Source organism: Lepisma saccharinum, chromosome 4, assembly GCF_977018435.1.
Source record: "Lepisma saccharinum chromosome 4, izLepSacc3.1, whole genome shotgun sequence".
In the NCBI taxonomy this organism is placed as follows: Eukaryota; Metazoa; Arthropoda; class Insecta; order Zygentoma; family Lepismatidae; genus Lepisma; species Lepisma saccharinum.
The window spans coordinates 11,142,581-11,162,530 of NC_139232.1; the positions used below are offsets into that span (position 1 = coordinate 11,142,581).

The window sequence follows — 19,950 nt, forward strand, 5'->3', positions numbered from 1 at the left end:
CAATTAAAGAAACAATGGAAAATTACACAATGCAAATACAGATTTATGATGTGATATACAGCTGAGCAGGAAAGAATAAAAATAATTACAATAAAAATAGGCAAGGAGTTGCATCATATTTGCACATTCATTTTTTCATTGATGACTTCATCACAAGTGCCATTCCATTCATTATTTCATCAATGAAATCACTGATGGATCCATCACGGTCCACCACTTTCGACACACCCAGGTATTGATGAAGTTGATGTATTTTAGGAATTGTGGGTAACTGTAGTTTACTAAAATAGTGTTTGCCTTGAGAATGATCGAAATAATATGATTTTATGACTTTAGCTTGCAGAATATGCACATGGACGTCCGCAGGATTTTTTCCAGGGGTGGGCCAACATGGCATATTTTCCCCAATAATAGTGTTCATCCCTCAAAAAACATTGCTTAAATTTGAATTTATCATGTTCGTGCAATAATTAACACCCATTATTGTGGCTGAAATTAAATTATATGTGTGAAATATGTAATTTTTGGTTGACTTTAGTTTTCCAGGGGCCTTCCGGATGCCCATGGATGCATGTTCAATTATGTTTGTTCCATATCTAACCATCATTCATCTTCATTATTCAAATTAGCTTTTTAAAGAAGTGGCATTAAATAATCAAACACAACAACACATTGAGGTTTTTGTGTTGAATCTTTCATCAATTATCTTCAGTTTCTGTTGCCAAAGCTAATTTGGGGCGAAAGAAAAGTAATGGGAAAGAGATAACGTAAGGTAAGGCCAAGTTTCCCATGCATATAGCACCATGCCATGAAGACATATTTAGGGTATGTCGAGGTAGGGCCCACACATTCTCGATCTCGGCCATTTTGGAGGTGATGTGATCAGCACCATGCTCTGGCCTTTACCCCGCAGGGTTGCCCCAGGTACCCACTGCTTTGAGGCTGTGTGAGCCCTGGAGCCGTTTTATGCGGAGACAAGGCTGAAAAAATGCTAACCTTAGATCATCCACCCCAGGAATCTAACCCAGGTCTCCTGCATGGTAGTCGGATGTCCTGCCGACTACACCACAATGGATCCTTAATGGGAAAGAGATATGTGCTGTAAACTTTGTTTCCGAGAGTGGTAATTGCCTCTGTGGGACGATGAACTGCTGTGCTCTTATGCGTTTTTACATGACCTGCAGCTAGAGTCATGTAGCAGAAGCTCTGAGCTTACTGCATCCATTTTGAAACAAAATTTTGATGAAAATATGAATGGCATGAGGCAAGAGGTGATGACGTCAAAGTGATGTATTTCATCACTTAAATGCAATGAAATTTACGAATATGCTGTACGAGAATAAAATAACTAACCATCAGTCAAGAAACAGACAATTCAGCTGGACTCTATGGTATTTTTCAAATTAAAATTTGTGTGTTATCTTTTCTCCTCTCTTGTAAAAATGTTTTTTTCTTCATGCATTTTCTAAGTGCTTTTAGCAACTTAATCTGCATATTTATCGTATGAGCATTACCATCTTTTTGAAAATCAATATGTATGTGCACGTGTATATATCTATATATATATATTGCACATTCCACAAGCAGTGGCAAATCACTAGAAATGATGAAGCTTTCTCCTGAGAAATATTACAAGTAAAAAGAGGCCACTTTTGGTTGTCCTTTTTCTTATATATAAGAAATGAAAAATAATATTTTAAACTGACATATACATATATCAATCAACAACAATTTTGACGAAAAGTTCCAAACAGCTTAAATGGAAAAAGAAAAACATCTTACATTCACAGCATGCTAACAACAATAGAATAAGTTCATTAAGTATATGCATATTGTGTCATAAAGGAGCTTTTTCATTAACACCAAATGAGCAAACTGATAAATTACACTGAAATGCAACTTTTTCTTGTTTTCAAAGTAACACTAGATGTCGGCAACCCCCAACCCCTTTCCCCCATCATGCCATCTTCCATACAACATTTTCCATTTACATTTTACGAATAGAAAAAACATCTTTACGAACTTTTATTGTACTATTCTTCAAAAGTGCAACACTGATCATTATGTTTTCTTTGGTTTGATTCACGTCTTTTATGTACATTCTCGGAAGAATCCTTTCCTTGAGAGAAAAGAGTTTTTAAAAATCACTGTTTTCAGTGATATCCACACTTTCTGCATTTATATGTGTATAAACTTCTTAATTTTTTATCAACGTGTGCTAAATGTGCACAATGTTCAATATATAGTAACTGCACTCTTGGTTAGAATGTCAGCTTGTGAAGCCACCATAGTCTTTTAGTTACTATGTACACATTCATTTTCAATTTAAAAAAACACACACACACATACACGCACTAACTTCACACATCACTATCTGGATCTGTCTCACTCCTCGGCTGGCCAAAATTTCGAGTTATGCTCTCCGACATGGACCTAATGTTTTCCAAATTTATATCATCAAAGTAGTCGAGATCAAGGTCAGATATTGTCTCTGGATGGAATATGTCATCATCAGACACCATGCCTGCACGATAGTTGTCATATTCTGAGTCATACATGGTGTTGAGAGAATCTAAACTGAGCATGGCGTCAGAGTCGAAAATACGAGATGATGCTCGTGAGGACATACTTGTGTCATCCATGTCACCTTCATGGCCAGGATCATTGAACATGGAATTTACATCACTTAATGCACCTGGAAGTAAAATAAAATTATCATCTATCTTTTAAACAGTGTTAGATTTGAAGAAATTGTAGAGGAGAGGGTTATCACAAATTTCTTTTTCCACTTTTGAATTATTTTTTTATATTTATGACTTGACTAATGGAAGTAGATTCTAATTGTAGCAAAAGTGTAAAATAATATCTGTACTCATAATTGGGAAAAGAGAAACTAGTACTCATTTTATCCGCAAAACTGTATTTTCTTCTTCGTTCTGTTAATTTCAGTAGTCACTGCCATTATCCACATTGGAACTTGCTGTACTGTTGCTTGGCGTGCATCTTCTGTTTGTAGTTCTCCGGATGCTGTGCGTCTGTGTCCATGTTGTCAATACAGTTCAGTTCAAAACAGTAAAGCGGAAATACAGGTACACACCCTAACCAGTCACAATCAACCTCCAATAACCAATATAAATGAATGATTTGCCTTCCCCTACCATCCCACCACATCCAACCGCATATCCAAAGACCTTCTCCCATATGGCATCAAAGTAGCGTACAAACCCAGTGCCAAAATAGCTGATAAACTAAACAAATACAAACTGTACTTCCTCTCCCCCCCTTGATAACCCAGGTGTATATGATGCAGAGTGCGAGTGTAAGGCACATTACATTGACAGATCCATCAGATCTGTCAATGAAAGAATCCAACAGCACCTAACAGATGCGAAAAAAGCCCAACCCACTACTGGTCTTGCCAAACACATCAAATACCATAGCCATACAATTCAAAAGGTACAAGTCAAACACACTGCCTACACACTCGTAGACACCAAAATCAAGGGAATGCATGCCATAATGCACTTCCCGCACGAGCTAAACATCGATAGCAAACAGGCACACCTGGATTTCCCTACTACAACAGTTAACCCCGGGAAATAACAGACAAGGATGCAGATGTACAGTTAACAACAGCGCACCTAGTGGCAGCCGAAGAACTACAAACAAAAGACGCACACCAAGCAACAGTACAGCAAGTTCCAACGAGGATGGTGACAGTGGCCACTGAAATTAATAGAGCGATGAAGAAAATACAGTTTCGTGGATAAAGTGAGTACTAGTTTCTCCGTATTTAATATCTGTATATTAACACTTTGTGGAATGGCCTGAAAAAAAAAAACGTTTTTTTTTTACACGGAGACTGACTGTTTTTGCTATCTTTTAGAAAATCCTAGAAAATATGTTAAGTTTGTTATTACCAAATCTTACTGAAATCTACCAGACATCCTCTTTCCACATACATAATATATTTTACATTTTATACACATTTTCGCACATTTATGAATGTTTTTCTGTAAGAATTTTTTGAAAGTATAAATTAAACATTGTAATAAAAGTTGCTGAAAACAAATTTTTAATACATAAAATAGTATAATTAATTTAGGGATGGGTCGATATGAAATTTTGACCGATCCTGATAAAGTACCGATATAAAATTTACCGATACCGATAACCGATATTCTACCGATCCGATATAAAATTAGAAATGGCCCTTGAAGAACCTGAAAGGTTCAATGACCTCTTTAATAAATGTGTGTTTCAAGGTGACTGCAGTGCAAAATAATTTAGACATTTACTTTTTTAGAAAGTAGGGCATGGATATTATCCATAAAAATTACAACAAAATGGCAGAATTTTGCACTAAATTATCAGATAATAATCGATATATCAGATCGGTAAAATAATCGATAATTTTACCGATACACCGATATGTCTATATCGGCCGATACCGATAGAGTACCGATTAATCGGTCCCATCCCTAAATTAATTAAAAATAATCTAAAAAACTACCTCTTTGGATTCAAAATGATCACTCTGAAATCCGAAGCAGAATCCTTGTAAAGAATTTTCACGATGTGTATATAAATTGTTCAATTCTGTTCTCAAGAGTATAGGCAAAAGCACAATGTAATTCGACATGAGCACGAGTAAAATTTAGCAATGGAGAAAATGCTACATCTAGCAATTGGAATTTGAAAGAGGTGGTTGGAACACATGTGAACAAGAGAAGTGGCGGGATTACAGGTTTTCCTTCATTCACAATAAGACTGTATAACATAGAGTAGGCTACGAGATGATATGATATATTTCATTCGTTTGACCATTGTACAGTGGTTGTTTTCCACACATGGTATGGTACATGTCAGTGCACAAGAAGTATGCTATGTCCATTGCATGTCTGGAATGTGTTACCACAGGAAGTGGATTTCCCAAACTTTTGTTACAGAAGATTATAAATCCTCCATATTTAATTGCCATACTGATTTCCTGAGCAGTCCTGATATGTATGTGGTGGATGTTATGAAAATTTAAATTCAAAAGGTCTCGCTTTATGGCAGCTGTTGTGGTCAAAACGTAAGTTTTCATTCACAAACCAACGGTAAAATGATACTCTGCAATTGCTGTGAGCCACATTCTTAATCTCATAAAATGTATTCTAGATTCTGAAAATATCAGAAGAATGTGAAAATCTACAAACCTAGAAAAAATAATTTCTTCATCCATCTGGACATGCTTTGACGGACTTTGTTCAAAATGCAACAGCACATCAGCTATATCAATTTCAGCTTAAAACTTCTAATGTTGAAACAGTCATCATGGTCACACAATCGGTGATTGATTGATTTGGTGTTTTAAGTCCACTTTACGCACAGTAAGGCTAATTGGGACTGGATCTACAGTTTAAAGTGGGATCCGAACCACTTGTGCCTCCACCGGGTATCGAACCCAGGACCCCTTGATTACAAGGCGACAAAGCTACCACTGCGCCATCAGTGACGCCACACACAATCGGTGACTTTGCTCTGTTTAGACCCTTATGTCCCCAAGCATTTCCCACTTTTTTTATGAAAAACTCAATATCCTGACCAAGGCAGAAATTTATTTTATTATAAAACAAACTAAACATAACGTTTCAACCTTCTAACAAGGTCTTCTTCAGACTCTGTACCAAGTAAAAATGAAACAAGGTACAAAACAGGAAGATATATATATACACAAAAATCACTCCCTTCCAGACACAAGATTATTAGAAAGTTGTTTTTTCTGTAACATTCCAGCAGGTGGCCTTCCCTTGTCAACTGTACTTTCACCTGACAGGCGATTTAGCTAAACATTTCCTTTCATCTGGAAAGTGGTTGGACTCTTTTTATCTCACGTTCTTTTTCCTTATCCTTTCTTTTTTCATTCATCTTCCATCTTCTCTCCTCTTTCTCTCTTGTCCTTTTCACCCTTTCTAACACCTTCTTCCATTCTTTACATACCTGCTGGAATGTTCCAGAAAAAACAACTTTTAATAATCTTGTGTCTGGAGGGGAGTGATTTTTGTGTATATAATCTTCCTGTTTTGTACCTTGTTTCATTTGTACTTGCTACAGTCTCTGAAGAAAACCTTGCTAGAAGGTTGAAACATTACGTTTAGTTTATGTTTTATAATAAAATAAATTTCTGCCTTGGTCAGCATATTGAGTTTTTCATATCATGGAAACAAGGCTTAATGGTGCTATAAGCACTTTTTTCATTGAAACCTTTTATCTTGAGAGATGCATTAAAATTACTCAGATTTCTAATCACATGAAAATATTCTATGCAAATGAGAGCACAACTTGAGGTCCTCACATGATAGAGCAAAAAATGGTTCTTTGCCTATGCACTAATATACAATTTTGTATACAGCTCCAAGATTCCCATTATATTCACAAAAAAATTAATATGCCAGTGATGCAATTATCACTTTCTTACCTTCAAATGAAAGTCTAAATACAGAAAATTATTTATGAATAATAATTAACAATTAACTATACCAGTACAAATATTCTCAGAGAGCAGGTGGAAATTTCCTGGTTCTTTTCCGATCAAAACACTCCATACATATGATCTTTAGGAGCATATATTACACCTCATGGTGCTTACTTTTATACAGACTTAAAAACTATTTAATATGCAGTGCTCAAAGTGGGAAATTCTAAGGTGATTCTTTACATATTCTTCCAAATAGCATATTATTTACATATACTAACAACTGGTATTCCTTATTTCATGACCAAGAAATATTTAAACACTCAGTATTATTGTTGCATTAAACTATTTATTAACACATAAGTTGATACCTTCAGCATCTGTTAACCCTGTCTCATTTAGCATAGACACATTTTCAAGTGCAGGATCATCTGTGGTGTAGCCGGTGGATTCTCGATCGGCAAGGAGTGGTTCAGATGCAGCACCTTCATCATCATCTTCACTCCATTCTGACTGACTTGTCTCTGCAGCAAAATTACTTTCCTGTTTTGCACTTTCTGCTAATATCCTTTTCACTTCAGCCTCCTGAAAAGATAATTTATATTCAGTGTCATAAAGGTTATATTTTCAATGAAGCTTCTACAGTTTAGTGTTTCTTCAGCTGTTTCTGGGTGCCATGTTTTTGGCATCTTAATGCAATGTCTCTGAAATACAAAGTATGAAGATCTCCATTTGCATTAACACTTTTCCAAGTGTCACCATATGAAGAAAAACTAAATAAGACTTTATGCTAAAGAGAAAATTTCTCTATTGTTCATAAAAATACTACTACTAGCAATAATAGTAATACTAGTAATAAAATGTGATATTGAGGTTCACTGGCAAAAAGGAATAAAGAATCTCATGGTTGTCTGGAAGAGGGGCTCCCCCCTCCCCCCAGAAAATGGATGCTACATATTACAAACATATATTTCATTCACAGCAATTTATGTTAATTATATGAAGGATGTTGCAGGAACATGATAGCTTCAATCTGAATAAGTGTTTTTTGAGGGGGGTGGGGAGAAACATGTCTCATTTGGAAAAAAAAATACCATGCTTGCCCCTGCCTGAAAAATCCTGTGGACATCCATGAAGAATCTTGTTTTCAAAGTATGAAAATATGTTGAGTGATTTTGGCTTAGGATTCAGACATATCCATCCTCAGGATGCAGAAAGACTACCAGTTAGAGCTTACAATGCACAAAGAGTGGGAATAAGGCCAAGGGGGAGACCAAGTCGTCAGTGGAAAGAGCAGATAGTGGAGAGTGTTAGGAGAAGAGGACAAGATTGGAACACCGTGGAAAGAGAGGAGTAGTTGAAGACCAGGAAAAAATGGAGATGGTGGACTTTTATGACAACCCAGCCAGAGGCAGGAAACTGCGATGAATGATAATAATGATTCGATGCATTACAAATCATGTCTAGAGTATTAATACAGAGGACATGTTGGACTGTGCAAAACCATGCAGATATCGGAAATGCTTTATGAATGGAACTGGCATTACTGGAATCCTTGCATGCACAATTTATTTACAATTTTCCACAATGTGCCATAGCCACAAGATTAGATAATATTCATATGCCATTGTTTGTATTTATGCAGTGCCATTTTGCATTCATTATTCAGTTTTTTTGGGCTTTGAGTGTTAATTTTATTTTTAAAAACTAGCTGATTACCCAGCGTTGCCAGGGTATTTATCCCGATCTTCTGTTAGCCAGGAAAATAATGAATTCTAACTATAGTGTAAAATGTAACTAATTTTAATTCATCATGAATGGCACCAACTAGCTTAGCGACACTGAAAACTATGGATTCAACACTAATCTAGGTAATTTGTGGCACTTTATTTTCCACCCCCTCACCTCCCATGCCAATAGGTGGTGAACTTGAAGTTGAACCGCATTGGGAATGTTATGGAAACTATGGATTCCACACTAATATCGGTCGTCTTTGCAACACACCCTGAATGTTAGACAACCCAAGAAACACTCTCATTGTGCAGGATTGCATAGAGTTACGGATGTCTGTTTGTGTGGAATTTAATATCGGTCGTTTTGGATTATTTTTACATGTCACCCCTTCCCACCCCTAGGGATGCCAGGGGTGTTTTACCCCCAAAATATTATTTCCAGATTGCAAGTGATGCGTGTACCAAGTTTGGGATGAAATTGCTCCAGGCGTTCGAGAGTTATGCCGGAACAAACAAACATACACACCCACACATATCCATTTTTATATATAGAGAGATTCGATATAGTAAACACACAATAGCTGCTGAATATTAATACAATTTCCATGAAAATATGTTGGTGAGCACCTCACCACTAGCCCATGTAACAGGGTTACAAAATTCCACATACGCATGCATTTAAAAAAAAAAGACTAATGACTAATGTGAAGAGGCAAACAGTATGATTGTTTAGCCACAGTTTCCATTAATTACACAATGAATAATTGCAATGTTGCTGCCAAACATTAATAAAATAATCACAAATACACACAGTACCACCTAAAACTCAATATGCTAACCAAGGCAGAATTTATTTCATCTTAAATATAAACCAAACATCACATTTCAACCTTCTAGCAAGGTCTTCTTCAGACTCTCTACCAAATACAAATGATATAAACAAAATAAATTCTGCCTTGGTCAGCATATTGAGTTTTTGGTTACCATGGAAACAAGGCTTAATGGTGTTAACAGTACCACCTTCATATGTGATGGCGTTATGAAAATAGTCCATGCTCTGTAGTGCTTAATCTCTCTTCCCCCTCCCTTCACACACACACACACACACACACACACACACACACAAATATCCAGTTCCAAATGAGAAAGCAGGAAAACTTTTATAACGATATTCTGCATTCATGAGAAATAATAAGAGGTAAGAAATTGTTAAGTCAAATGCAATCAGAGGCCTGCACAAGACCCGGAAGAAACCTGTCTGCAAGGAGGCACGCCTACAATAATATGCAACATGCATGTCGAGCCCAGGTGTTCGACATTGCACAAGCAAGCTTCAAGTCACATCTGGACACAGGCCTCGATGCTTGCCAGGTTTTTCTCTATACCCGGGTACTAAGAAGTCACGTGAGACACAATGTAGTTCTTGCAGTTGGACCGCGAGCACTACTGCCAGTGTTATTTCACTATGCATGAAAATATTTGAATATCTGCTAGGTGCAGGTGCCTTGGTGTATCAAGGGGTGGGTGAAGTGGATGACCACCCTGGGTAATAAATGGAAGTGAGAAAAATAGAAAAGGGTATTTTTTGTGGGCAATAAAATTAAAACTTTTGTTTTATTTGGATTTATATTCTAGTTTAATGTTATAATTTGAATGAATATGTCAAATCAGAGGCGGGCGGGAGCTCTATGCCTAAGGGACCTCGAGAAAGTCAAAATAATTCTCATTTCTCACATGAAACGTTAACACAAAAAATGCTTGGACATTTTTATCAATTTATTCTTTTCTTGAATAAAAAGCACTTTGTCTTGGCTTTTCTTCCGTCTCGTGACCTTGCATAGCCTACCTGATTTTAATATGTTAATAATAAAGCACCTCAAACTGCCACGGAGCAAACTATGGGGCATTTAAATGATTCCTTCCTTCCTACAACTTCAGATGCAGCTATTGCTTTCTGTAACGGGCACGAAGATGATTTATCTTCCGAATTTCCTGATCAAGTTCTACGTTTCAGGAATGTGCTTAAATCTGAAATAAAGTGCTTTGGCAAAGTGTCTTCTCCTTGATAGCTCTACACTAGCTTCCAGTGTTCTCTGTATCCTGCACCGCCTTCTGTTTGATTCCTACTCTTCAAGTAACAACCACGAAAAAAGAACTATCTTTCTCAAAATTGAAACTTAGGAAAAACTTCTGGAAGGTAGTGCAGAATGGTATGATTCAGCCCAAATTTAGTGGACTCATTAATCTCACTATTGAACATGAAAGGGCAAGATCTAATGATGTTGTGAAGTAACAGTGTCATTCGCTGTCCAGAAGCAAACTTTCTGTTAAGCAAGATGGTTTGATTTAAATCAAGATTTAAATTGGGGAATTCTATGTTAAAAACCACTTATTGAAATCACTTTAAATAAAATTACAGAATAATGTACACAAGAAATTTGTAGATATCAGAATCATTTTTTGTGAAAGTTCATTAATCTCACAATCATTTAATGGTGTTTATTAGGCTCTAAGAAAGGAAATAAAGGAAACTAAATATATGCACTGATGGGATGAAGCTCATGCGAAAGTATATGTAATATGTCATCTGAAAAAAAAAAAAACACTTAAATTTCCCTTGATTTAAAATTCAATATTTTTTTATAAGCAAAAATATCACATTTTTTAATAGAATAATATACAAAATACTAATCATGTAAAACTGGAAATAGTGTCATTATCATTAAACTGTAAATAAATTTGGCAGCTGATATTTGGCTAACTATCATTAAAAACACGAAAATTCAGCTACAAAGACTGTAAAAAATATTTTAAGTTATAAATATAGAGTACATCCGGAATATTTTATGCGTAATATTTTATTTTCACTGCTAAGTAAGAAAAGTTACTGAAATTATAATAGTTTCATTAACACACATAGAGAAATGCATATTTACATGTAATTTATTGTTTACTTTAATCAAACTGTTCAAATATTTTACAGGGTCGTTTATCAGAAAAAGCCTTTCTATATATAAAATATGTCTATGTGTACAGGCTTCCCCGATGGCGCAGTGGTAGCGTCGTTGCCTTGTAATCAAGGAGTCCCGGGTTCGATTCCCGGTGGAGGCACATAGTGGTTCGGATCCCACTTTAAAGTGTAGGTCCAGTCCCGATTAGCCTTACTGTGCATAAAGTGGACTTAAAACAACAAATCAATCCAATCTATGTGTACAGTGCCAAAAAACATGCAAGCCTTTAAAGCGTGTTTTTTTAAAAAAATAATAAAGATCGATTTAAATTTAAAAAATATCAAAAATTATAAATAAAAATCATGATTTTTATCCACCCAGCTGTTAAGAGGGGCAGGGGAGGGGATAAGTAAGTATTTGTCATTTCTTCTTTTGAATACATAAATGTCAAAGAAAGATATGTTTTAATATGTGAAAATTCACAGATAGAGCATCGATTTGTATAATTATTACTGTAAGTGTAGCCACATCCGGCCATTCAAAGTAATTACAAACATTTCCTGGAAGAATCTGACTGTACTTGAGAGACCCAAATTTGTTTCTTGCAGATGCGTACTTCATGATTTTGTTGTCACTGCGTCAAATATTTAATATTACAAGAACATTAAGACGTAACAACAAAATGAGATTCATAAATATTATTATTATTATCATTTAACTCCAAAAATTCAAAATTAAGTGGTACAATTAATGTGCAACAAAGTAAAAATTGCTAATTAAAAAAAGTCAAATTAGCTGTATCAATTGATTACACGAAAGATTTTACACTTAAGGGGCAAATGACTATCATTTTAAGATTTGTTGATGTTGAAACAGATTGTGTGGAAGAGCTTGTCAGTAGATATTTTTGGCCCCTAGACAGGATTGTGGTTTAGCACACCCCACTCTATTAAGCACCAACATTTTATGTGCGTCCTTTGATATTTTCTACTGAAGCCATGGTTTGCGACATTTACATTCTACAAATTTTGAAATGAGGAAACAAAGAATGACTCATTAAATAATATACAGGAATATTTCAAGATTCTTAATTTGTATTTCTGATTTCTTTAAAAAAAAAAAAAAGGTTTAGCATGTTTAAGGATATTTTAGTTGTCTTACTGCGTAAAGAACATATTAAAAACGTACTATTACTACTGCTTTGGTTAATGAAAATTCCAGCAGCGTGTTACTGTATGTAGTTCTGCCAAGTGTAAATTTATCTGTCACGCACTATTAAATATAATTTTCGTCAGAAATTAATTATTATTATTAGTAGTAGGCAATTATATAAATATGATAATTTGTTGACGTTTCTTTGACTGTGTATAAATTCACATTGATATTTCAAACTTAAAGACCGAATTAGGCCTTGCATTTTAATATCGCCCAAGGCCTCGCAACATGTTGCTACGCCACTCTATCTAAGATTTTGTAACTTCTCAAATTAGTTTCATTATTATGTCAAACCGACTACCACATATTTTTCAAATCTGTTTTGAAGGTCTTGAAATCAGTGGCTGCTGGCAGCTAGTATGATGGGTAGTGCCAACATGATCCAGAAATCGAAAAATTTTCGCTGGCATGTCATAGAAATCTAATCAAAGAGGTAAATTTAATGGAACTTCGTTTTCTAAAATTGCAGACAAAAATTCAGAGTTTCTAGGATTGGTTTATTTTACTTTGCATTTGTATCACTTTTGGCTAATCGCAAAGATAAGGATGAGTGAACACTCACAAAGAACACTCATGCCCAGACTGGGTTTTGAAACCGTGATCCCTGGTGTCGCAGCATGCTGTGCACGGAGGTCAGCCAGAGTTTCTAGGAAATAAATGCGACTATTAAAATTTCGACGCCTGTCACCTTTACCACTTTTTTGTTAATAGAATTGATGTTTAAATCTGGTGTGGGACGGCCAAGTTGTTTAACTTTTGATTTAGTACTATCGTATAGTAGCTTGAAAAATGGTGTATGTATTAATGCTCTAATCTGACTAATCTTCACTCACTACCCTTCCTTTCACACACCAACGGACAGGGTATTCTCATCTTGCTTTGTTTATAATTTGCAACTGCAGCACTGCAGATGGCACATCAACAATCGGTGTTACTAAAAACTAAAATATGATTATCTGCTAAATGAACTGTGGGTCTATAATTTTTAAAATTCAACACAAGAAATTGAATTATATTTCCAAGTGAAATTCTTATATTTATAGGTTTTCCATGTGATTTTTTACAAATATTAAAGTAAAGAATTTCCTGGTGATGCAAATTCCCTTTGATATTTAGACAATTCTTTGTTACAGGAAATTTCTTCAATATTGTCAATGTCAGTTGCAACACGTGAGTGTCTGTGTGCGTGAAAGCAAGGGATATATGTCTTTCCTTAAGGAAGAAATCGATAACAAAAAAGTCTGGGTGGCTCTTTAGATGCATCTATCTAAATGGTTATATAAATTTGGGAAGATATTAACTTTGTTGTTCCCAAGTAGGCAGGAAGTTATCTTTCTCGCAAATTACTTCTCCAACGAGTATTAAAATCAGTCAGGATTAGTCACTTCTCTATGAAGTTTGCAACTATGTCAACACAATGCGAGAGCTCTCGCATTGTGCCAGCTGAAAATGGGCACAGCTGGTTGTCTTATGGCTACCATCTCCTTGCTCGTTCCCTGCGGAGACTTTTTCATGCCTCTGTGCATGCCTCTGCACACAGGCCAGACTATGCTGGCCCAGAGCAAGTGAGAAAACAGCTGGGGATGTGGCGCAGGAATTGAGGCGGCCGTAAGCTCGAAGGCTTACGAGATTTGAATCTCCTTGTTCATAAATGTATTAATTTAACTAGATTTCGGCAAAGCAAGTGCTTTTTCTGAGGGTAGAGCCATGGCACAGTGGCTCTCCCCTTAAGAGCCGCCACTGCTTGAAATAGGTTTGTGTGTTTTGCTCATTTTATGTCAATTTTCTGGTCTTGAAATCGTAAATCTTCTCTCAGTTTCATTTTTACGTCGTTTGTTCGTTGAAATGTATTAAAATCATTGCCTGCTATTTGCATCCGTATGAAGATACAAGCTAACAATTATATTTTGCATCGTGTTACTATCAATGCGGTCTGTAGAACTAAATAACATGAGCGAATGACAATTTGTTGAAAGAGATTACAATACGCAAATTCTGATTTTGTGTTCCATTTTATGGACCATCGTGCCTTAGTGTTCAGGGGGGGAAGGGGGATATCTTGAGCAACTAATTCAGATATTGAATTGGCAAAATTACACCAGAGAGAAAATCTGTTTAATTGATTGATTCATTTATTTGGTCACTTTATGCACAATAAGGCTAATTGGGACTGGACCTACAGTTTAAAGTGGGATCCAAACCACCATGTGCCTCCACCGGATACCGAACATGGGACCCCTTTATTACAAGGCGATGATACTACCACTGTGCCATAGGGGAGCACCCCCAAAAAATGTTTAATGTTGAACAACCACCAGTCACACAAAGTTCCAAAATATTTACGATGGCACTTTTTGCGAAACTTGGTTCGTATACTCCTTTACAGGTGTCATCAGTGGTGGCAATTAGGGGCAGGGCCAAAAGGGCCCCCCACTTTTTGCCACTTTTGCACTATGCTAACCTTATGTACCAAGGGCAATTAAACTGTCCTAGCCCCACCACTTTTGTACCCTGGCCCCCTAGTTTTGGAACCCAAGCCCCCTAGTTTTCTACCAAGGAATAAATGTCTGCAATTTCAAATTGATAAACCTGATGAACATTTTAAGTGCTCCTAGACCAGTTTAGAATCTAAAAGATGGCAACTGTGACTGCGTGACTCATGTATCTGGAGATGGTTCAAAACTGGAATGAGCATTCGCTGAAGATAAGCGAGCTTTGTCTTGCAAGGCCTTAAAGTTACCCGTGGGCTTTCGATGCTTGATGGGTCAAAACCCAGGTCTATAGTTTTACTCACCCGCTTGCCATCCAGGCAGGCCTAGTAAGCGAATCTAGCCGATGTGCAGCTCTCTGAATGAAATTTCACACACAAAATGCCAAAACTTGTTTATTATCAATATATATTTTAGATATAAACTTTAGGCTAAAAGATAAAAATCGGCAACTTACGTGTGTGAGTATGAGATTTTTCGTACTACGTTTCGGAGGTTACACTACCTCCTTCTTCAGGTTGAAACGATGTTATTCAGACACCTGACATGGTGCCTCGTCGTGAAAGTGAAGGTTAAGGATTCAGGTTAAAAAGTTGCTAGAAGGACACTTTCTAAAAAAGAATATAAATTACACATTTAAAACCGCGCAATACAATAAAACAAAAGAATATCCAAGGCTGAAGTCGGCGACCTGTCGACCGATGCTCAGGGTAGGCGAATGCACGGTGTCAGCCCGTACCTGGGGAAAGAGAACTTCCCCTCCTCAATCCTTCCCAACTGGGGCTCGGGAGTCACCAATCCAAGGAGAAGTCGACTTCCACCTCGGCGGCTTTCCTAACCTCAGGAGTAACACGGAAGCCCATCTCGTCCCTAATCACTGCGGCTTTATCCCATTTTTTAAAGAAATTAACCCAGCCGTCTTCTAAATTCCCATCGTCCCTATTAAGTTTGTTCCAATTCTTCGCGCATATGCAGGCGGCTTCATATACGTTTCTGTCCAATTTATTGTTGACCTCCCTAATAACCTCCCTTTTAGCAATCTTATGTCGGTTAACCAATATGTGTTCAGATAATCCGGTTTTGGGTATGCCCTCCTTTATGTCCTTATCATGCTCTCCCCACCTAACCTGCATGCTTCTCCCGGTTTGTCCCACATATTCCTTTCCGCATTCACACACTATCCTGTACACTCCCTTCCGCTCTTCAGGGTTATTGCGCCTATCCCCCCTCCCTTTCTTATATGACGTAAAGTGCTTTTCAATACTCCGGGGCGCTCTTACCCCACATTTTATTCCGTAACCCCTCACGGACTTTTCAATTTTCTCTGAGACCCCCTTAAAATACGGGATCCCGACAAAATACGAGTTCTTATCACCGTTTCCTATCTCAGTTTTTTCATCCTCTTTGTCTTTTTGCGATGTTTCTTGCCTAACAATCCTATTGGCTTTCCTAGCTACTTTTTCCAGGTCGCGGATAGTGTACCCATTCTTTACCCCCACCTTCCTTATCCATTCCCCTTCTTTCTCTTTCTCTTTTTCGTCATTGCACAGTCTTTCGGCGCGAATGAAAAAGTTAAGAAAAACATTAACTTTAACATTTAACATTAACATTACTTAACTTTTTCATTCGCGCCGAAAGACTGTGCAATGACGAAAAAGAGAAAGAGAAAGAAGGGGAATGGATAAGGAAGGTGGGGGTAAAGAATGGGTACACTATCCGCGACCTGGAAAAAGTAGCTAGGAAAGCCAATAGGATTGTTAGGCAAGAAACATCGCAAAAAGACAAAGAGGATGAAAAAAACTGAGATAGGAAACGGTGATAAGAACTCGTATTTTGTCGGGATCCCGTATTTTAAGGGGGTCTCAGAGAAAATTGAAAAGTCCGTGAGGGGTTACGGAATAAAATGTGGGGTAAGAGCGCCCCGGAGTATTGAAAAGCACTTTACGTCATATAAGAAAGGGAGGGGGGATAGGCGCAATAACCCTGAAGAGCGGAAGGGAGTGTACAGGATAGTGTGTGAATGCGGAAAGGAATATGTGGGACAAACCGGGAGAAGCATGCAGGTTAGGTGGGGAGAGCATGATAAGGACATAAAGGAGGGCATACCAAAACCGGATTATCTGAACACATATTGGTTAACCGACATAAGATTGCTAAAAGGGAGGTTATTAGGGAGGTCAACAATAAATTGGACAGAAACGTATATGAAGCCGCCTGCATATGCGCGAAGAATTGGAACAAACTTAATAGGGACGATGGGAATTTAGAAGACGGCTGGGTTAATTTCTTTAAAAAATGGGATAAAGCCGCAGTGATTAGGGACGAGATGGGCTTCCGTGTTACTCCTGAGGTTAGGAAAGCCGCCGAGGTGGAAGTCGACTTCTCCTTGGATTGGTGACTCCCGAGCCCCAGTTTGGAAGGATTGAGGAGGGGAAGTTCTCTTTCCCCAGGTACGGGCTGACACCGTGCATTCGCCTACCCTGAGCATCGGTCGACAGGTCGCCGACTTCAGCCTTGGATATTCTTTTGTTTTATTGTATTGCGCGGTTTTAAATGTGTAATTTATATTCTTTTTTAGAAAGTGTCCTTCTAGCAACTTTTTAACCTGAATCCTTAACCTTCACTTTCACGACGAGGCACCATGTCAGGTGTCTGAATAACATCGTTTCAACCTGAAGAAGGAGGTAGTGTAACCTCCGAAACGTAGTACGAAAAATCTCATACTCACACACGTAAGTTGCCGATTTTTATCTTTTAGCCTAAAGTTTATATTTAATTGTGAGTAATTCGCACATGACCAGTATGTTAATATATTTTAGATGCTGTGATGTAAAATATTAAATTATATTCAGGTATGGAGCACATATATTACACCATGGAGATGAAAGAGACCACATGCAAGGCATTTTGTTAATCTCTGCATGTTTACATTTATTTTTTAAGTTACAATAGCATTAACCTTTTTATTATTCTTATTGATATTGTTGCAAACTTTAATAACTTAACTATTAATATATGTATTCTCACCAATATTTATGTATATCCTGTAGATATTACAGCTCTTGTAAAATTGCAACATTCATATTTGAGTACACAACGCATGAACAGATTTAATTTCATAAATATTATAATTATAATATAGTTCTAATATATATATAAAAATCAAATAAGGTAAAAGGAAACACTCACCGGACAGTAGGAAAATTCAAAATTTTCGCTAATTTATAGCATCATCGGTGTGAGAAGAAACAGAAGACGGAACCGGAAGTTGGGGTCCTGCAGAGTTGCCAGGTCCCCATTGAAGAAGAAGTGGTGCGTAGAACGAAAAAACACTGTTTCGTCACCAGGCTCGTCGTAAACTGTGAGTGGGTAGGATGAGTTGGGAGGGAGGGTGGGAGGGTGGGTGAGGGTTGGGCATTACTGGGTGGCCTTGTTCAGGCCAGGTGGAGTGGTTGCACTCATGGCCGATATATAGGCCCTCTCCCATCTTTTGCGAACAGAGGTGTTGGCTGGTTGGGGTAGGAGGTGGATGATCGCTACCCGGAAGCAGTCGTTGAAACTGATGTTGTGGTGGTTGGTGTGGACGGCGACAGTGAAGTCCAGGTTGTGGGTGGAGGAGCGGTGGTTATTGATGCGGAGGTTGAGGGCCGTTGATGTTTCCCCCAGGTAAAAATCACCACAGATGCTGCAGGTGAGGATGTAGATAAGGTTTGAGGCATGGCAGGTCCCTTTGGGATGGAGGGTAAATTTGCCAGTGGCCGTGTGCACCTGGAGGGTGTGAGAAGTGATGAGGATGGGACAGGTCTTGCACCTGGGTCGGTTGCATTTATGGGCAGGGGGGTGTTGGATGTGTGGTGAAGGAGTGTTGTGGACCAGGATGTTTTGGAGGTTAGGGGGGCGTTTGAAAACCACCCTGGGTTTGTCGGGAAATATGTTTTTGGTTTCGGGATCACTGTGGAGGATTGGGAGAAGAGAGTGCAGTGTGTGCCTGATTTTGTTGAGGTGGGGATGATATTGGGTGATGAGTGCAGGTGGGTTGGTGGCAGCAGGTTTCTTGGTGGTAGTGGTATGTGAGGCAGCTCGTGATATTTGCTTGGTGACCAGGATGGAGGGATATCCACGGTTAACCAGGGCCTGGTGTAGGCGGAGGTTATAATTCTGGCGGGAGGTGGGTGAAGTGTTCAGGCGCTGTCCCCTGAGGGCCAGAGAGAATGGAATTGCTTTTTTGGTGTGGAACTGGTGGGAGCTGGAGAAGTGTAGGTATTGCATGTGGTTCGTGGGTTTTATGTGGATGGAGGTAGTCAGGTGTCCTCCCTCGATGTGCACGTCCACATCCAGGAAGGTGATCTGGTTGGGGGAGTGCGTCCAGGTGAATTTTAGGGAACGGAAGTGGTTAAGTTGGTCCAGGAAGGCTGACAAGGATGGTTCTCCATGTGTCCAGAGCATGGAGATGTCGTCGATGAAGCGGAGCCAGAGGAGGGGTTGGAAAGGTTGGGTAGCCAAAAACTCTTGCTTTAGTTGACCCATGAAGAGGTTTGCATAGGATGGGGCCATTCTGGTACCCATGGCTGTACCTCGGATCTGTAGGAAATTTTGGTTTTCAAAGGTGAAGTTGTTACAAGTGAGGACAAGGTGGGCTAGGTGGGTCAGGAAGTTGGTGCTGGGGTTGTGAGGTTTGGGTCTGCTATTGAGATAGAATTCTATGGAGCGGAGGCCATGGGAGTGAGGTATGTTGGTGTAGAGGGAGGTGACATCAATGGTGGCAAGGATGGTATTTGGGGGCAATGGTGGGAGGGTGCTGATTTTCTGGAGGAAGTGGTTGGTGTCACGGAGGTTGGTGTCACTTTCACAACCAACCTAACCTAAATCCCCCCCAACAGAAAGCTCTCAGAGACCTCCGCAACAACCACAACATCAAAATCCTCCCAGCTGACAAGGGGTCCACCACGGTGGTCTTGAACTCTCAAGACTACCTGGCGAAAGCCAACCGCCAGCTGGCTGACCCCTCCACCTACAAACCCACCACAGTTGACCTATCTGCCGAACACCTCACCAAAATCCGGGACTTCATCCACACCCGCGGTTCACCTGAAGGCCTAACA

General features: G+C 38.5%; 1 protein-coding gene across 9 annotated transcripts in view; it reads right to left on the reverse strand.

The window, feature by feature from the left end:
• Window positions 1-1,062: 1,062 nt before the first annotated feature.
• The window catches only part of LOC145986374 (uncharacterized), a 219,815-nt gene continuing 200,927 nt past the window's right edge, over window positions 1,063-19,950 (reverse strand). For all 9 annotated transcript variants that reach the window (XM_083120301.1, XM_083120300.1, XM_083120302.1 and 6 more), the window contains 2 exons: window positions 6,832-7,045; window positions 1,063-2,695 (listed from right to left, as the gene is read on the reverse strand). In XM_083120301.1, coding sequence (XP_082976427.1) covers window positions 2,361-2,695; window positions 6,832-7,045 — 549 coding nt within the window. In that variant the 3' untranslated portion in view covers window positions 1,063-2,360. The remainder of the gene's footprint in view (window positions 2,696-6,831; window positions 7,046-19,950) is intronic.